At 45.6% G+C, this 20,901-nt stretch overlaps 1 protein-coding gene across 1 annotated transcript in view; it reads right to left on the bottom strand.

Moving 5' to 3' along the window:
* LOC144180170 (uncharacterized) overlaps positions 1-14,629 on the bottom strand; it is a 93,335-nt gene extending 78,706 nt beyond the window's left edge. The window contains exons 1-2 of the mRNA XM_077708557.1: positions 14,587-14,629; positions 5,002-5,376 (exon numbers count right to left, since the gene is read on the bottom strand). Of these exons, the coding sequence (XP_077564683.1) occupies positions 5,002-5,376; positions 14,587-14,629 (418 nt within the window). The remainder of the gene's footprint in view (positions 1-5,001; positions 5,377-14,586) is intronic.
* Positions 14,630-20,901: the final 6,272 nt, after the last annotated feature.

Raw genomic sequence — 20,901 nt, 5'->3', positions numbered from 1 at the left:
AGGCAGCCTTCGTTCGTAACGCCGTCAATAGTCGCATACTGGCCGTTACACTGAGCCACTAAAACTGCGGTACTACGATGCATGCTAGTAAAATGCGCATTTAATCGAAACAAAAAACGACGTATTTACTTTACAGAAATATTTGAAATCATTTCTGTTCTCGAAAAAATTGAGACCGCAATTTACGATACTTTCACTTGATTGTCTCTTGGCCGCGTGTATGTTTTGTGGCGTTCGGGATTCCAATACAGGCAGACGCTATCCACTCAACAACAAAAACCGTTTCGTCCACGTTCTCTTTTGTTGGTTCTTTATGAAATTCCAACCCCCACTAGGAACTGCGGAGTAAGTTTCGGGAATATTTCTCTAGATAAGTAGACGCAACCACATTACAGTCGAAGGCGCACAGTGTCTGCTGAAGGAATATGACAAATGGACGTATTATGCACTCGAGTGAGCAAACGACCGGAATTGACGTTAGTCATTACGAGGCCCTCCTTATGCATCTTTTTAAGACAGATTGATGAAGGGGCCAAGTTTTACGCAAATAACAATAAAAGGAAAGGGTAACACTATATATATATATATATATATATATATATATATATATATATATATATATATATATAAATATATATATATATATATATATATATATATATATATATATATATAGATATGTTGCGAGAAAGAATTTTGGGAATTTTTTTCTGAATGCTTACTGCTTTGGGCCCGCTTGAAAATTTGCAGAGGCTGCGGTGCATCGCCGTTCTGTACTCTAAGCCCTGCATATAAAGAAATCTCGACAGTGTCATGGAAAGAAAGTATTATTTAAAGAATACCGTCTGAAGAAGCGGTGCCTCTCAACAATACGAACCTAGATAGGCAAAGGTCCTGCTCCCTAAAAACCCTCCGAGGTCACGGCGAAAGGTGAAAAAAATATGAAGGCGTACGATGCACCGAGGAAATTTGCATTGTTTCGTGTTTTCTAGCAGCGAGAAAATGGTCTGTTTTTTACTTTGCCGTGCGAGTCAGGGTGATTAGAACAAGCAAAACTAAACTGGCACTTTGCTCGTGCAGAAGTATTACTTAAACTAACTGGCACTTCGCTCTTGCAGATGTATTATTCCGACGACAATGAGGTGGACTTCTGGGAGGTTTGTTTGAGGCTCCGATACATGGTCGAACTGGAGCAAGTCTTGCACTGCCAAGCAGGCGCGAGGAGCACTCGCACACCGAAGGGGGGCGCCACACCAATGGTGATTTTAGGCATCGGTGGCCATCACCTACGCACAAGAGCACTGGGTAACCGCAACACAATTGACATGACTGGCGGCTGGTTGAGGTGGTGCACAATGGGCCGCACGTTGCAAGTGTCCCAATACCTACGACTGACCCGCTAGTGGTGTTGTAATGTGTCACTAGCAGTTTACCGGTGTCTTGCATGTAGCTTGTAGTATGTAGCATGTAGCTTACCAAAATATAGACCGGTATCAGTTCTCCAATTTTTGCAAATACATTAGAGAAATTATTAAAAATAAAGAATTGTCTCGTTCTGTGAAAGGCACAGTATAATTAGAATTTCACAGCATGGTTTTTGGAAAGGGTTATCGAAGGAATAGGTGGTGCTAACCCAAAAGAAAATAATATTACAATCAATAAAACAGACGCCGAAAAGACTGGATGTTTGCATTGATTTTTTAAGGCGTTCCACTGCAAACAACCACTTAACGTTTTTAAATAGGCTGTATAAACCACTTAACACTGCTATATAAGTTTGGAGATTAAGGGTCGCATACTTAAGCCAATAAAGAGTTACTTCTGCGCGAAGAGGCTATGATCAATAATTAGGTATCCGAAATCAAACAAATTAGGATAGCTGTATCGCAAGGGAGCGTTCTCAAGTCGTAAGTATACATTGTCTATGTAACTGGCTTGGCAAACATTGACAGCTCTATAAAGATCGTTACTACACTGATGACACCACTTCGTTTTTTTATGTCTAATAACGCTACAAGGCAACTACCTAAACCAATAAAGTTCTTGCTGCCCTAAACGAGTTCAGCGTGCCTTAGTGTTTCACTATTTTTAGGACAAACACAAAAGCGGTTTCTTTTTATGGACGCAATTCGATATAAGAAGTATAGTAATGAGGGTGACCTTCATTATTGTACAACGAAAGTATAAATTCTTCCTTATGTAAAAATCCAGGAAATTATTCTAAAGAGCAGCTTACTTGGACAAGACATACTAACTTGGTTACAAGCAATCTTGCGCGGGTTGTGGAAATTTTGGTGACGTTGTGCTTTCTTAGCCTACCAAAGCTAAATACTAATTTACAAGTCTGTTTTTTTTTCACGCGCCACTTTGGCAAAAACCCTATTCTTGCTAACATTATAAAGCTCCAACAATTAAAAAAGAGAGCCGTGCGGGAAATTTGAAATGTACCGCATGACGCGCGTAGCGCAACTTTATTTAATAACTATGCTGTAACGTCCGCAAAATTCAGCATCTGTGTAGCGATACTTTACTTAAACGGTAGCGATTGGGAACAAGCACAAAATAACAAGTGTAGTGCTCTGCTACATAATTTGGCCCTGAATAGCCCCAGTCGTCTGACACGCCATTCTGAATAACGGCATTCCTTTCCTGCGGAGAGACCATTGGAAAACAATCTCATAATATGCAAATGCATTGTTATCAATACTAAAACGGCTATTAAATGAATGAACCCATCTTTTTGATTGATGAGGCGTGCCGTAGTGGAGGGCTGCGGATTAATTTTGACCACCTGGGGATCCTTAACGTGCGCCGAAATCTCATACACACGGGCGTTTTTGCTATTCGCCTTAATCAGAAAAGCGGCCGCCTCTGATGGGAATCAAACTGGCGACCTCGTGCTCAGCAGCGCAACGCCTTAGCCACTTAGACTCCGCGGCGGGTTGAGTGAACCCAAGTGGGCATTTTTTTTTGTTTGAATATATGTGGGTCAATTAATGCTTGCCCAAATACCTTTTAAGAGATTGCTGAAATGTGATTATTTTCATAAAATTGCTTTTATAATGCGGGGTTGGTTTTTGTGCCTCGCGTATTTTGTTGGAAACAAAGTGTATTCTTTTCTTTGTCTGAATAGAATATTTTACTGCATTTTTATGGGCAGCAAGAACATTGTTGGCTTTAAGTAGTTGACTATGTAGGTTAGGTTTTATTTTGTACCTGACTATTTTATGAAGGATGACCTGACCTGACGTTCTATTGTATGAAGGATGGGCATTAAAATTATGGGGCATGTACCCCATTACGCCTCGTATGAATGTCTTGTGTGCTCCTGGCTTTTGTATGTACGAATTGATTGATTGATTGATTTATTGATTGATTGATTGATTGATTGATTGATTGATTGATTGAAGCTACACTGAGCTGATAGGCGCTTTGGCGGAGGGCCGGGAATCAGTCTGGGGCACCTGCGGATCGTTCAACATAATATTTATACTCTGAACAAGCTGTCCATTTGCTGCTTTTGTACTATGTTCGAGATGTACTATACTACGTAAATGTGTGAACCAAATTACTCACCCCTACGTCTTGTTTTATAGTTGCGCCTCAGGTTTTGAGACCAGGAATGCACCATCACCTTCGCGAAATAAAATTGCCCTGTTTTTTATTGTTCTTGCTTACGAAGGGGCTTGGCACTCCACGCAGTAAAAAATATTCTGTTTTAGCGTGTCACCTATTCGAGTTTTCGCCGCCGGGGTCTCTGTTGGAGGCGCACGAAAATTGGACTGTTGAGTTAAAGGAGACTGTTGTTCCTAAGGTTCATTTTACAAGATGAGAGCTCACATCCTCAAGCTAGAAAAGCTAACTGAATACATTAGTTGTAGTCGGATCATATGATCATATGACATGCAAATGATCATATGAAATGCTAGCCTATTTACTTACGTGTCATATGCCAGCTAACGTACACCAAAATATTATCCTCAGGCATCCACAAAATAAGACCTTCAATTACTGGGATGGACATGTCAATAATGTTACGTCTGTGACGAACGGTCTCCTACTGTACCAAGAACGACTCAAGCTTGATACGCTGGGATTAAATGCGTAAGACGAGAACAGGTGGAACAGAAAGAACGCACCACACTGCGCTGTATGGTGTCTTTTTTCGGGCCGTGCCATCCTTGGTTTTCCTATCACGTCAAAAGACCAACCACCCCTCAGACCTCTTTGACAAACTAGAACTTATGAATATCCTAAGTCGCTTCAAATACCTGAAACCAGAGGCAGGAAGTCATTTCCAAAAGCTTACCCGGAGTGTCGTTTGGTTCGTGCACGTTTCTCGTTTGGTTAAGACATCGCAAAAATGTAGGTAAGATGACAAGAATTTTGTCGCAAAAGAGCGTTGAAGTTTGTACGACAGAGTGATTGCCCGGAGTCCTTTCGTGAGCAATTTCCTCAAAAGAAAGAAAATCTTCGCGGCCTGGCGTGAATGAATTGCGTATTAGCCGCCCCTCACAAGCAACCATCCGTAGCTAAGAGAGCCAGCCGATGCTTGTACGAGCGCCTAAAGAGGCACTCGTATATCCTCCGAGCGTGTACTGCAAGCAAAGGGGTGTTAAATTGAATGCAATAAAGCGCTCGCGGTGTTACAAGAAGACGGAGCTCCTGAAACTATATGGCACGCGCCCCCACGAGAGCTTCAGGGCGCGGCTTTAGATGAACTGCACATGACCACACCGTGAAGGGCACTGCATTAAAAAGGACTCAGTTAACTCGATATTTGACATGCTTGTATGGCCACTCTCGGATGCGCCACATCATTTCACCTTGTCGGCCTTTGTTGTTTCTTCAATTTTAGGGGATTAGATTTGTTTTGCATAATATTGTCGCGTACGAAAAACGTAATGTGTTGTTCGTGCTAGCTACCATTTGGCAGTACTACCTTTTCCGGTCACCGGTTCATATTTATGGAGCAGGAGAACGCCAAGGAACATCTCTTACCGAACACAGCGAGGGCCACGGTAGCACTGTAGCGCCTTCCGCTGGCGTAGAGCAGGTCGCACACGTACGTTCCGCGGTCGGCGTAGTCCACCCGATTCACCTTCAGGCTGGGCGGCTCCTGGAGCACGGAGAAGAAGGATCGGCCCTTCCATGCTTCGCCGCGCGTGTGGTGGCCCTTGGAGAGACCGCCGCGGCGAGACCGTGCATCCAGGCTGTAGAATGGCTCGGTTCCGTTTTCGCTGCCGCCACTCCGGAACCAACGCACCAGGACAGCGGAGTCGTTGCGGCTTTCAACGCGGAGCTTGGCAAGGCACGGGATCACCGCTCGTCCTCCATCGGTAGCCAGGACTGTCGTGCCTCGGGGGTCAGCGACACCTGTCAAGAAACGACACAACGCAGCTACTTACTTTTCTGAACAGGTCATATTAGAGAAATCTGCTGTACCTGCAGAATTCTTTCACTACCTATAAATGGGCTGCCAATAATTGTGCTGCCACTACTTCTGTTTCATAGGCAAACAACTTTTCAATCGACTTAGGGGAAGACCAAAACCACTTTTTTATTATTTTTTGTCGGTTATTGCCCTAAATAAAAATATTGTTTGGTGGTTAAAGCTTGACAAGTGTTTCCAACAAATGATAGTGTTACATGATCCTATTGACCAGTTTTGTACAGGCTAATTGCGTGCACCCCCGGGATATTGCCACTATAGATATAAAATTAGGTTTCTGCAATCCATTTTACAGCTATTTGTTCTGCTTTTACGTCTTGTGGTCAAAATTCTGCGACTTACCATTTTTCTATGGCTTCCCCAACAAGCAATTTCTATTTGGTTTAGTAAAACACAATGCGGAAACTAAATAAGCAGGTAAATATCACTCGTGCTTTTGCAAACGGCAATGCTGCTGCCGCTGATGATGATGATGGTTGGGCTTTCTTGGCGCAAGGCCGACTATGGGCAAAGAGCGCCAAAGAAGAAGTTATTGAGTTTTGATCAGACCGTAAGTACTAAAACATGTGACTAAAAGTAAAGGTGATGCAAAACAAAAGACAATGGAGACGGCTGGGGTATAGGGCCAGGGTGATTACACGTGATATGACAAGAGCTGCAGAAAGTTTACCTCAGCTAAAAACTTAAAAACACGTTGACTAGAAAACATTGGTTCGTCGGCTAAAAAGTATGATGGGTGCAAAGGAATGTGTCGTCTGTATAATTTAGGGAAATGTTTGTGTCGTGTTGTGTCAAGTGCCTTGCATGTGAGTAGTATGTGGACTACGGATAGGCCCTTTCCACACCTGCTACACGCGGGTCCCGAAGTTCCAGTGAGCAGGTGGGAGTGCGTAACATGTGTGTGGCCTATCCGCAGCCTAGCCAGGGCGACTTCAGTGTATCTGTTGTGTGAGTCAGTTATGTAGCGTCCCAGTTGTGGTTTTATTACGTGTAGTTTGTTGTCTGTCTCCAGCATAATTGCCATGTGTTACGAAGCTGTCGTCTGATGTGTGTCTTTAGGTCGGTGTAAGGTACTGTTGTTATGTCAACTGTGGTCATGAGAGCAGCAGCACCAGCCATTTGATCAGCAGTCTCATTGCCAGGGATCCCACAGTGACCTGGTACCCAGCATATAGATATTTGAAGATTTGAGGCATATGCAGTCATTAGTACCTTGAAAAGAGCATTAATCACATAGTTTTTAGATGACTTTCCGGATGACAGTGCCTGTACAACGCTTAGAGAATGTGTGTAGATGATGGACTTTGGAATTTTATGTTCGAGGATGTGGTTTGAAACGAGTAAAATGCCATAGGCTTCTGCCGTGTAAATACTGCTATGAAAATTTATTGTTTTAGTTACGGTAAAATTTGGTCCGTGCGCTGCACAAGATACAGTAAAACCAGTCTTCGACGCCTCGCTATAGAATTCTGCGCACCTGTACTTGTCCTGCAGGAACAGGAACTGCTGCAGAATTGCACTCCTTGGTGCCCTACTTTTTTCTACTAATGTGAATGATAGGTCGCACGATATAGGATGTAGATGCCATGGTGGAATTAAATTATGGATGGGTGTCTTGTGCGTGTCTGAAAGAAGGACCGTGAGTGCAGAAGCCTCCTCCCTAACTCTGAGAGAGAAAGGTAAGGAAATAGATGGCCTGTTTAAAAAGAGTTGCAAGTTTGATGTATTGTTCATGATGGGATTAAAAGGATGGTTGGTAAGGAACACAATCTAAGATTCATATAGCAGGTCAACATACTCCCGCTGATGCCCTAGACACCACTTGTCGCACTCGACATAAAGGCTTTCGACAGGGCTAGTGCGGAAAGCGCCGCATGAGAGGCGAAGGCCAAGATGCAGCACTGGGTCGAACATTCTCAGTGCGGTCTTTGTCGCCGACCCATACACGACACTGCCGTAGTCGAGCCGAGACCTCACCAACGCTGTGTACAGGCGCAGCAGGAGTTGTTTGTCGGCCCCATAAGATTGACGTGAGAGAACCTTAAGAATATTGATTGTTTTTAGGCATTTACATTTGAGCTGTTTGATATGAGGAATGAATGTAAGTTTTTCATTGAATAAAATGCCTAAAAACTTGTGCTGTTTGTTCACCGGAATTGGCACATTCGCAAGAGTGATGTCTGGGCCCGGGTGGACCCCACGCTTCCTGGAGAATACAACACAAGAGCTCTTTCCGTGATTAATTTTAAAACCATTCTTGTCTGCCCAGCCGGCAAGCTTCTTGACGCCGAGCTGGACTTGACTTTCGCAGATGGACATGTTACATGATTTAAAGGATATCTGGACGTCGTCCACATACATGGAATAAGAGATTGTTGGTGGCAATGCCTTTCCAAGAGAGTTCATCTTAACTATGAAGAGCGTGCAGCTACACACTCCACCTTGCGGCACGCCATTTTCTTGCACATGTACCTTTTACAGTGCAGAACCAACTCTGACGCGAAAGGTTCTCTCCGAGAAATAACTAGCAAGAGTGTTAAACATATTATGAGAAACACCGAATGACTTGAGGTCCGTAAGGATTCCATAACGCCAAGCGGTATCATAAGCCTTTTCGAGGTCGAAAAACACAGTTACGCAGTACTGTTTATGCACGAAGGCATCCTTAATATACGATTCACGAGCTACGAGTTGATCATTCGTGGATCCCTGAAGCCTGCCTGGCAGCTCTCGAGAAGGCCGTTGTACTCCAAAAAGTACACGAGCCTCCGGTTTATCATCTTCTCGAGAAGCTTGCACAGGCAGCTGGTCAGGGCAATGGTTCGATAGCTAGCAGGAGAAGAAGGGTCCTTCCCTTCTTTCAAGAATGCTACAACCATGGCATCCCTCCAAGACTTTGGAATGTGCCCCGAAAGCCATATCTTATTGAAAGGGCGGTTCGTTCTGTACTCCTCCACGTTGGGACACTATTGAGGTCATCTCCCCTCCCTCTTCTTCCCCATGTGGCCTTGAGCCATCCCTTTTAATAAACGTTCATTGTTGTGTTGAAAAGGTGAAGAAGTGTTACAAGAGTGTCTGTGTGTAAGTTCTGTATCATTGTTTATGTAATGTCGTCTGGGTCTGGAGCTGAGGGTTTACACGGGCTCAGAGCACCCCTCAGCTCATGAAGCGTGAACTCGGAGTTATAAGAAGTGGCTGACCTGTCATTGTCATGTAAAGGCTTCTTTTCGGCCACGAGTTTGTGTTTCATGAAGGTGTTTGTGTAGTGTGCTCTACTGGAAACGTGTTGGAAGTGTTGTGCGAGTGTGTCAGCCTGGTCTTCAACTGTGTCCCCTGTTGTACTGACCAGAGGCAGGCTGTGTGTTTGATGTCCCTTGAGTTTGCGATTCGTGTCCAAACTTTCCGTGTGTCTGTGTAGGAGTTAATTGATGTTATAAATGTACGCCAACTATCGCGTTTTGCCTCACGGCGCACACGTTTTCCGAGCGCCTTGGCCCGTTTGAACAAGAGGAGGTTACTCGACGTGGGGTACCGACGAAGGATACCCCACGCCTTGTTCTGGGCCTCTCGCGCCCGCCTACAGTCCTCATTCCACCACGGCCGCCACTGGTTGCGCGGGGCAAAAGAGGTGTAGGGAATGAACCTTTCGGCGGCGTCGAGGATGTGCGCCGTGAGCAGTTGGGTAGCATCTTCAACGAGTAGGTGTGTTATGGACGTGTAGTGTAGTTTGGATGTCTCTGTAAATGTATTCCAGTTAGCTCTTGCTTCATCAAACCTTTTATGGGAAGATGGACTGTTCGGGCCTGTACCTATATGCGTTAATGAAGTGGGGAAATGGTCACTACCATATGGGTCTGTGCCCACGCCCCATTCAAGACATGGAAAGAGAATTGCAGAACCAATAGCCAAGTCAAGATGTGAGTATGTGTTGTGACATGTGTTATGGTATCTAGGCTGTTTCTTGTTGAAAAGGCATGCTCCAGAGGATGTTAAAAACTTCTCTATCAGGCGACCCCGGGCATCCGTACGAGAAGAGCCCCAAAGATAGTTATGAGCATTAAGGTCGCCTGTAAGGATGTACGGTTCGGGCAGCTGGTCAACCAGCGCCTCGAAGTCAGAGCTTAAAAGTGAAACATCAGGAGGAATGTATATGGAGCATACCGTTATCAACCTATTAAATATTATTGTTCGAATTGCAACAGCCTCAAGGATAGTGTTCAAGGTGACAGGGTGGCATGCTAAGGATTTGCGGGCGATTATGGCCACACCGCCAGAAGAGTGTGTGCAGCCAACCCTGTCCTTTCTGTATACCAGGTAACTATTCAAGAAATGTGTGTTCTTGGAATTCAGGTGTGTTTCTTGAACACACATTACACTTGGCTGATTGGCATGCAGAATCTCATACACGTCGTCAAGATTATTCAGAAGGCCTCTGCAGTTCCATTGAACAATATTTTCTCTTCCCATTATTATGTGTTCAGAGCTACTGGAGTGTGATTATTTATGTAGGGTCTTTCGGGGCTTGCACTCTTGGAAGGGGTTTTCTGGCCTTCTCTACTGACCTGGACGTCGCAGCCCGTTCCTTCCGCTGCGATGGAAGCCGGAAGGGCTCGACGTCCATGTCGTCATCTGAAGGCAAGGGGGTGCCCAGCGGACTGGGCCCCCTTGACATTGTACCCTTTCGGGTGTTCTTTGCCTGCGCTGCCAGTGCCGAAGGCGTGGGGAGCACCACAGATGGCACCGGCAGTGAGGCGGAGGAGGGGGTCGCTGCGACTGCCTCCGTCTCCATCTCCGTGCCCTTGCGTGTGCTTTGGGCCGGTGGAGAGGACGCAGTGGATGCAGCGGCATCCCCAAAAGACGTTGTTGCCACCACACCCGCTGCTGGGTGAGCGAGCGGTGCGGAGGCGGGTTGGGCTGCTATAGGCAACCCAGGGGGGGGGGGGGAGGGAGCGGCGGCAGGGACCAAGTCCGACTCGCGGTACTGGGTCCCCGCCGAAACGAAACGCCGCTCCGCCCCTCGGCGAGGTGCGTCGGCGTACCTGCCCTGAGGGAAAGAGGCGAACCTCTTTCGCGCCTCTGGGAAGGTGATGTTTTCGGTTATCTTAAGTTAATGGTTTTTTTTTCAAGATGAAACTTTTCACAAGCGCGAGAGTATGCTGCGTGTGGACCCTGGCAATTCGGGCAGGTGAAGTTGGTTGCAGTGCAGTTGTCGGAGAGATGATCGTGCTGGGCACATTTGGCACATGTTGTTCTGCCTCGACAGGAGTTGGTACCATGCCCGAACCTCTGGCACTTGAAACAGCGCCGCGGGTTCGGGATGTACGGCCGGACAGAACAACCGATGAAACATGCGTTAACATGCTCGGGCAGTGTGCAGCGGTCGAAAGTCAGGATCAGATGTTTGGTGGCTATTTCTTTATTGTCTCTCCTAATGACTATGCGCCTTACTGCTGTCACGCCTTGGTCTTTTAGGCCTTCGAGCAGATCAGTCTCTGTCTCGGTTAGGAGATCTGCCTCAGAGATCACACATTGACAACTGTTGAGGCTGCGGTGGGGTGTGACCCTGATCTCCAGATCTGCCATGCGGGTTTGTTTTAGGAGGATTGTGGATTGCTCCTGAGTTTTAACTTCAACTAGCACTTCACCTGTTCTCAGCTTTTTGCCGTCATATGTTTTGCTGATGATAACTTCAAAGTATTTAGAAACAAGAAATACAGATTGAGAGGAAACCGGCTCGATTTGTCCACAGATTCAATGATCAAAAAACGAGAGTAGTTATCTGGCTTTGGGAGCGAGATAGAAGGCAGAGAAGGAAAAGATACTTCGGTGCGGCCCCTTTTAGGGGGCCGATCACGGTTGGGGGGGGGGGGGGGGGGTTTGAAGATACCATATGGCATAGTATAAAAGCAGGGAGACGGGGGTACTTTCTCCTTTGACCTTACCCTGGCAGCCAAAGAGGTCCCGGAGCTCCCTGCCTGGTAAACAGACAGGGAGCCCATCCGCCGGAGCTTGACCTGGGCTCCGACGGCCACCGTTCGTCGTTTCTATGGTTTCTAACCCTCCACCTATAAACACATCGCCCCGGTTGGATTCAACTTATGTTTGGGGGCTCGGGGTCCGCGGTATCGCTAGTACCGTCACCAAGATTGCTCAAGGTGCCCCGTGCGGGGGGAAACGGCAAAGCACGGCATGAACTGCGGCAGTGTGTTGCCTCACCACAAAACATTCTCTGTAATTGATGCTGTGGCTTATGTCCCAATACAGCAGGAAATGTAAAAAAGATCCACGCAGGTAGAGCCTTTCATTCAATAACCGGCGTCGAAAAGCAACATCCAACGTCGTAGTTTTGTTCTGCTTTTAGCCCCTATTCGGATCTCGGGCCAAGACACTATTTCTAATCTGCCTCGGCCACGGCTGAGCTGGTGGGGGTCGGACTGGGCCTGGACCTGCTGCTGGAAATGGAGCCCTTGCCCGAGCGCTGCGCCCTGCTGTGCGACTCCCGAGTGGCCCTGGTGCGTCTTCAGGACGGAGACTCGCACTCCCTGTTGGTGCGTGGCATCCGGGAGAAGGCGGCACAGCTGGCGGACCGGGGCACTCAACTGTGCCTGCAGTGGGCGGACCGGGGCACTCAACTGTGCCTGCAGCCCACATTGGTCTGGATGGCAACGAGCGGGCGGACGAGCTGGCCGCCGGGGCACACGCGCTGCCTCCGTCGGACATGGTGGCTCAGGCGGCAGCGGACGACGCCCGCCTGCTCATCCAGCGACACATCCGGACCAAGCATCCGGACCCGCGGCTGCGTGTTGGAGGGGGCCTACCGCCTGTGCGGGCCTCACGCCTGCCTCGACGACTGCGCTCGGCCATCCTGCGCCTCCGAGTGGGGGACGTGTGGACGGCGGAGCGGAAGCACCGTCTGGGGCGGGCGACCAGCCCCGCCTGCACCCACTGCCGAGCGCCCGTGCAGTCCTTGCCGCACGTGCTATACGAGTGCCCCAAGTTTGCAGCAGGGCGGGCAGAGCTGCTGGTCGTGCTTCACGGAGCGCGGCCACTTGAGGAGCTGCTTTGGCCCCGGGCAGTGCTAGGGAGCGAGACAAAGTGCTCGAGGCCCTGGGTACATACCTGCCGGCCTCGGGGCTGCACAGCGCACTCCACTACAACTCTGCTTAGCTGCCCAGATTGTGGAGGAGTGCTGCTGCTGAAGCAGCTTCTGTACTTGTGTGTGTGCGTGTGTGACCCCTTTTACAAGTGTGCTGTGTCCTTTGTAGATTCATGTGTTGTCTATATCTGTAGTGTTTCTCTGTAAAGTTAATTTTCCCAGTGTGTAACCCTTTTTTTCTCTTCTGTGTTTTATATTTACCCTTATTCCCCTTTTTCCTTTTTTTTCTCTTTTGTGTTTTATATTTACCCTTGCGCGAGTTACATGCATTGTAATGTCAACCTTCTCCCCTATCCTCCTATTCCTATGTATTCTTTTCTCCCTATCTCTCCCCTCCCCCCCCTACACCAGCAAGCGTTCCGGTGTCCGCCCCCTAGGCGAGACAAATTGCGCCTGTTGGTGGCTTTTCCTTTTCCTAAGTACAATAAATACATGCATAATCTGCTCAAAAATACACGATAAATAGGGAAATTAAAAATGTTTTCAACTGTTTTCAAAAATCAACTACTGCTTTTGCAGGTGACCGTCACTTGGGCCGTTTGCACAGCGCTTTCGGGCACGTGCGGACTGCGCCCCGATGATGCGCCACCGTCTTGGCCTGGCTCAGAGCTTTCAGCGCAGAACAGCGAATCGACCTTTGCGCACATCTGGCAACAGCGCTTCGGGAAAACGACGGACACCAGCGAAAGAAGCCTCAAATACCAGCCATCAAGCTTTCACTTCGGGCACGGCACCGCATCGAGCATGCAGCGCAATCAACTACTGCTTTTGCAGGTGAGCGTCACTTGGGCCGTTTGCACAGCGCTTTCGGGCACGTGCGGACTGCGCCACGATGATGCGCCACCATCTTGGCCTGGCTCAGAGCTTTCAGCGCAGAACAGCGAATTGACCTTTGCGCACATCTCGCAACAGCGCTTTGGGAAAACGACGGACACCAGCGAAAGAAGCCTCAAATACCAGCCATCAAGCTTTCACTTCGGGCACGGCACCGCATCGAGCATGCAGCGCAATCAACTACTGCTTTTGCAGGTTAGTTACCTAGGACGTGCTTCATGTATAAGGAGCAACAAGTGCTGTTTGATTATGGTGTCGTGCCCAGTTGAGTGTGTTGACCTGTTTAAGCGATCTATTTCACTCTTGAGGTGTCTCTACTCTGCGATGTTCGACATGCTCCTTTTGCTTTCTGGGGACGTTGAGTCTAACCCGGGTCCAATGTCCAAAGCTGAGGCGGAAAAGTTTGTCGCAGCTCTTGAGACCATAGAGAAGCTTCGGGTGGGACAAGAGGAGCTGTTAGCAGAACTAGAAAGCGTAAAGAGTAAACAAGCTACGAGTTACAATGAAATAGTTGCTTTAACTGCTAGAGTTGCTGCGCTTGAGTTAACTTTGGCCTCGGGAAAAACAGCTGTTTCTGACGATGCAGTAAAGGATCAAACGACTTTGCGGGATGTCTCAGAGCAGCTATCAACAATTACATTAAGGTGCGAGGACGCTGAAAATACGCTAAGACGCAGTAACTTGCTCTTTTTCGGGATAGATGATGAGCCTAAAGAGGACTGGACTGCACCTGAAAAAAAAGTAATTAAGTTGTGCTCGGAAAAACTGCAAATTGAAACAAACAGTTCGCAGTTTGAGCGAGTTCATAGGCTCGGGAAGTACCAAGAAGGGAAAAACAGACCTATCATAGCGAAACTGGCCTTTTTTAAAGACAAGCAACGCATCTTTTCGTCTGGGTTCAAGCTAAAAGGGTCAGACTATTCAATTGGCGAAGATCTCTCGCCGGCTACGCGACTAGCTAGAAAGAAGCTGCTTGATTTTGCAAAGCCTCAAAAAGTGTCTTTCAAACTGTCAGTTGATCGCCTGCTCATGAATGACAAAACATACATGTACGACAAAGTGACTGATACTGTTGTCTTGTTACAAAGATAGCTAGGTATCAGCACGTGTCCAGGGACAAGATCTCAGCAGAAATCACCCATACCTGGGTCATCATTGACAGCATCATTTGCAAATATTCGCAGCATTCTTCCTAAGCGTGACTTAATCTCTTCTCTACTTGATGATAACCAATCTGATATTCTTCTTCTCACCGAAACATGGCTTAACCCTGACGTAACCAACGATGAAATTCTACCGCATACCCATGCCTATACTATTTATCGCAAAGATAGAAGTGGAAAAAGAGGTGGTGGCGTTCTTTTAGCCATTAGGAAATCCTTACCATCCTTTATCATCGACACTAATTCATCCCTCGAAATTGTGTGGGTGGCTGCAATAATTAATACAACCAAACTTCTACTAGGTGCTTGCTACCGTCCACCTGACGCCAGTTCCTCATTCGTCGCCGATCTACGCAACAGCGTAAACACGGCTGTTAATCTTTGTCCAACGCATTCTATCCACTTATTTGGAGATTTCAACTTTCCGCTCATAAATTGGGATAACTTATCATCCACTTGCCGAAGTTCAGTTGAATTTATAAATCTTACTCTCGATTTTAACCTGTTTCAGGTTATTCACGAACCTACCCGTGGTAATAACATTCTCGACCTGTTACTCACCTCTGCACCCGAAACAATCGGACCCGTTACGCACATAAGCGGCTTTAGTGACCACGATTTACTTCAAATAACCATCAATGTTCAATTATTTTTTACAGGCGTCTCAAAGAAAATAATACGCGATTATAATAAAGCTAACTTCTCGAAAATAAATGAGGAACTTGAAACATTCTTTAAAGATACGCTGCTCCCTTCTTTTAATAATTGCTCTGTTGAAGATAACTGGATTTGTTTTAAGACTAAAATATCGGACCTCATTAACCAATATATCCCGTTGATATCGATAACTAACGACAAATCCAATCCTTGGTTCACTCATGCGCTGCGCAAGCTTATGAACAAAAAGAAACGTCTTTACAGTGCAGCTAAACGTATCAACAGTGCTCCTGCATGGGAGAGGTATAAGCTGTGTTTAAAAACCTACTGTTCTACCCTAACTGAAGCTAAAAATAAATACTTTTCAAGAGATTTACCTTCTCTTCTACGAACGAATCCGAAAAAGTTCTGGCAAGTCATATCCCCTGACCGCGACTCAAATCGGATATCTTTACATAGTGACACCAATGCCCCCCTTTCCGATAATGATTGTGCCTCTGCATTTAACGCATTTTTTTCATCGGTTTTTACTCGAGAGGATCATACTAATTTACCTGACGTCGATGAATATGAGTGGCAGTACATGCAAAGTATTAAAGTCACAGAAGAGGGTATTGCATGCCTCATCAATAATCTGAAGTTATCCACTTCTTCTGGTGTAGATAATATTAGTTCCAAAATACTAAAAAATACAATATCCGTTTCTAGTAAAATTCTTTGTTTAATATTTAAGCAGTCGTTATCCTCTGGGCAGCTGCCCAGTGACTGGAAAATAGGTAAACTGGTCCCCTTATTTAAATCTGGTAACCGAAATAGCCCGGAAAATTACCGCCCCATTTCATTAACCTGCATTTGCTGCAAGCTTATCAAGCATATATTAGCATCCCATGTTTACAATCACCTAGAGTCGAATCATTACTTTTTTCATAATCAACATGGTTTCAGAAAAAGCTTATCATGCGAAACACAGTTACTTGAATTCACGACTGATCTGCATTTTAACATGAACAATAACCTACAGACCGACTGCATATTTCTCGACTTCTCGAAAGCTTTTGATCGTGTTGCCCATTGCCGCCTTATTGCAAAATTAACCGCTCTTCGCCTCGACTCCTTCACGCTATCATGGCTTCGAAATTTCCTTTCCAATCGTCAACAGTTCACAGTAGTTAACAATATTGCTTCATCTCCGACTTACGTTACATCAGGGGTGCCCCAGGGCAGCGTCCTGGGCCCTTTGCTCTTCCTTATATACATTAACGATTTGCCACTAAATATTTCCTCTCGTATTCGCGTCTTTGCTGACGATTGCATTATTCAAAGACCAATTAACTCTACTGATGACCACCTAGTGCTTCAAAACGATCTCAGCCTAATTTGTCAATGGTGTAACACTTGGCTAATGTCTCTAAATGTGTCAAAATGTCAGGTAATTGCTTTTAGCCGTAAGCGCGACAACTCACATTTTTCCTACAATATCAATAACAATGAACTGTCGCATACCATTTCCTAGAAATATTTAGGCGTTCATCTAACCGAAAACCTCTCATGGTCATCCCATGTTACAGCCATATGTGCCAAAGCATCGAAGACATTAGGCTACTTACGTCGTAATCTTAGTAATTCGCCTTCGAGTATTCGTAAATTGGCCTATCAGACATTTGTTCGCCCACAACTCGAGTACGCATCATCTATTTGGTCCCCGCATCCTAACTATCTAATCGACATGATCGAATCGGTCCAAAATAGAGCCACCCGTTTCATCTCCCGTGATTACAACCACCATTCCAGCATAACTAAAATGAAGCTTGATCTTTCCCTACAGCCTCTAGTTCTTCGCCGCGATATCGCCCTTTTATCATTGTTCCACAAATATGTTTATAACTGCACTCGTTCCACATTACCGATCCAAATAGCATCAAACACGTCCCGAAGATTAAACAACCAATTAAGTTTTTCCCGTATCTATGGTTCCACACATGCGTTTAACTTTTCTGCGCTTCCTGTTGCCATTCGCTTATGGAATAGCCTCCTGATAGCATTGCTGCTGAAAATAATCAGAAAAAATTTCGTCAACTTCTACACGAGCACTTGCAGAGCAGCACATATAATTAGGCATCATCTTGTTTCCTTCACTGGGCAAGGTGTTGAAGCGCTCGGGTTTTTCAATCTAATCGATTTTTTCCCCTTGCCTTCAGCGTTTTTCTGTCCGTCTCAGGTGTACGCTCTCTGTTGCAAATACGTTCATTCTTTTTTCCCATTTTCCACCGCCAAAAGTTATTGTTAGATTTGTACCTTTCATTTGATGTGGTTTGTGTGCTTTGAACATTGTAGTACTTTTTGCGTTATTTCCCTGTAATATACTTATCCATTATTTTCCCTTGTTTTTCTATGATTTCGCCTTGTGTGTACTGAAGTTTTTGGTTCTTTACAATCTTTTCTGCCGAGTGTTGGCTGCTTGTACATTCTGTAATTTTCATGTAACCCCCCTTACTCAATGCCCCCGGGCCTGTAAGGTATTTTAAATAAATAAATAAATAAATAAAACATTCGCTTTAGAAAGGAGACCGTCGTCCACCAAAATAGAGAACATGAAAGTAACTTTGGAAAATAACTTGTGCCACTGTCAGTGTGGCATTTATAAGAGCCGAAAGAGCATGTATTTGTGCCATGAAATGTCTACGTTTAAGGCTTCATTGGAGCACTTAAAATTTTTTTTTATTAATGAAAGCAGTTCCTAAAAACACGAGACGGGAACTCTAGTTACTGCAGAGATCAAAACACGACCATTTCCCCAAGGGAAAGCTTGATGTGCTACAGCGACCCAACCCTGTATAGTACAAAGTCTGAGCTACCCGATGTTACTAAGGTACTGACAATCTTCTTGTTTTTGTTTGTTTGCCCCTTGATGTATGATTATTGGTGGGGATCTTTACTCCATGATACTGATGTTGCCAGATGTTGTCGGAGTCGATGTTGTCAGAGTTATTACAGCGAATCTGAATCCTTTAAAGAATCCTCTAAGCAAAGGTTCTGACTCTTTCTCTCTCTCTTTCTCTTTCTCCTACAGCAAAACAAGAATGACATCAACATTCTACGCCCGCATGCTGCAACGAAGTCAAAACCGCAACCGAGTGAATCATACCGTAATATACACTAAATAAGCGGAAACCCTTACAAAACCTATTTCCTTAGTAGGCTGGTCGTCACTGTTAGTGCATTACTGCTGTATATCTATACGTAATATCTCACCACCAAGCACTACCGCACAAGCACAACCTGTATAAATGAACATTATGTCTCTTGTGGGAAAAAAACGTAATATTTATTTTCAACCGTTTATACTATGAGGCCACAGGTGGTTTGTTGTACTTTGTGCATGCAAAAAGTTATCCTTATGATCTCCAGATAACTTTTGTCTATTGTGAGTGCTCCGATATATACGGTAATATTTTGGCCGAGTACCTTTCACTGGGCGATAATCGAAGTCAGACAGCAAACGTCAATGCTTTAGTGGCCGTATTTATTTCTCCGCTTGAACATAGCAACCATAATGTGAAAATTAGGAGGAAAAATTATCACAACTTCACTGACTTAACGTCGCGAACGGTGATGTTAAGAACGAAGCCACCTGGGGTGCTCTAAGCGTGAGGGTAAGCTTCATACAAACATTTAAAAACTCTCAGATAGATTTTCGCGAACTCAGACTTCTCAGACTGGTTGAGTGGTTATATATCCATGCCGGGCTCTCCCCCTTTTCCGGTTTTTGAATTCGCCAGACGACAACGTTCCGGTAAGCGCGCCAACTATCACTGGCGCTCCTGACGCGGCCTCGTCTTCCAGATAGTGCGCGATTTTACCCATTTTCCGAATATTACAAATGCGACCGCAACGCGCACTTGTCTATACTCCGTTTAATACATAGCCTTCAACATGGCCAAGGCTAGAGAGCGTGATTGGGCGCTTCCTGTCACGTGGAAAGTAGAGCACAAAGCTGTTCAAAGCAAGAGGCCTCGAAACACTCTGAAATCAGCCATTGTAATTACGATTTGGCTAGTTTTACCCGGACAGACAATGTTTACGTGTGTTTACAGCTTCTTTCAGTGTTTCTTACAAGAGAAACTCAGAGATGGCACCATGTGTCCATGCAGAATGATGCGAAAGAAGCGCGTCTGAACTTCAAGCAAACGAACCGAACGGTTTCGCTACTCCTGCCTGTCCTTTAAACATGTAGCCGCTATGCCCCACTGCGCTAATCTAGGCCAGGACGCGAGGGGAAGTGATACCATTTGTTTATTTTTTGTAGCGGATTACTTGCGTAGCTTCCACTGCGTGCGGTGCATGCCGCTTGCTCTCCGCCTCGCCCGATGATGCCCTGTCCACATCGCTCCGCCCGCGTTAGCACGCCCCGACCAAGCACAGCTCCGCTGTTGAAACTTCATAAACATAAATGCGCACTTTTCTTAGTTAACAAAACTGGATGCAATGCAGATCCAAGCCACTGCAATACCGTTCATCATTCCACTATGTCCGGATTAAGAGCAGCGAAGATAGATTGTGTTTACGTATCATTCGCTTTGAACAGAACGCTCCCGATAAAACAGACGGCACAAGATTAGGAAGCGCGATGATGAAATTAAATGTTTCAAAATTCCTCCGGTTTACTAACGTGATGGGTCAGACAACGAACAAAGAAAGCAAAGTTATGCAAAGAGTAATGAAAGGAAAAGGCAAAGAAATGCCTCCTTAAAGAAGATCCGCCTTTTCTCCGAAATTAGTTATATCTTTTTCTTGTTCAAACTCGCGATATAAAGGGTTCTCATGGGGTGGTGCTGCGTGGCATCTGGCGAATAAACATACCATAGATAACCTTTTTGTAATGTTTTCAACATCCCAAATGCTTTCAATACGTCGTAAACACGTGAACACAGCAACTCAGGCTAGGGGATCACAAGTAATTGACTCGAACACCTCTTCTGTACACCTCAGGGAACTCGTAAGCTTGAAAATAAACATTTTCCGCTCTTACTCAGTCTGGGGGTAGTTTGTGCACTTCAGTTACGTCACTCGAGCTATATTATGGCAGTGCAGCGTTCAACATTGCAGTATGCAATGAATTTGATAGCCACTTTGAAATCACAACAAAATTGACACCGAAAAAGAAATGCGCACCTGCTGCGACGAGCGAAATACGGAGTGACGCTGTGTGCTAGCGATAACTATAGCTTTCGATGCTAGGATTCACGGTGTAAAAATAGAGAGAGAGTGTGTGTGTGTGAGAGTGTATTTGGGATTGAAAGCGTTGCTGGGTCTCTTGAAGACATATATGAGGCGCCTTTTTTCCGTAATGAGCCAGATCCAGAAACCGAAACTAACTAAGTTGCATACAACTGCAGTGACAAAAAAAAAAAAAAAACCCGGCAACATTCCCCTAAAAAGGAGGTGGCAAGAAAATGGTTCAGATAACGTCCGGCAAAAAGTGTACGCAGATTGTATTTCGTATAGAAAATGAGCCAGGTCCTGCTGTTTCACGAATTAAAAAGAGCCAAATGCATTCCCATCGGGAGTTTGATTTTGGCTTGACTGTTCCGACATTTTCGTGGGTCCTTTCGGAAGTTTTTTTTTTTTGGTTTCCGGAG

This window comes from Haemaphysalis longicornis, unplaced genomic scaffold (genome assembly GCF_048455015.1).
Source record: "Haemaphysalis longicornis isolate Haplotype H1 unplaced genomic scaffold, Haemaphysalis longicornis Haplotype H1 scaffold_4, whole genome shotgun sequence".
Classification (NCBI taxonomy): Eukaryota; Metazoa; Arthropoda; class Arachnida; order Ixodida; family Ixodidae; genus Haemaphysalis; species Haemaphysalis longicornis.
Note: the sequence above shows the minus strand (reverse complement) of the source record. Positions and strands in the feature narration are given on the sequence as shown.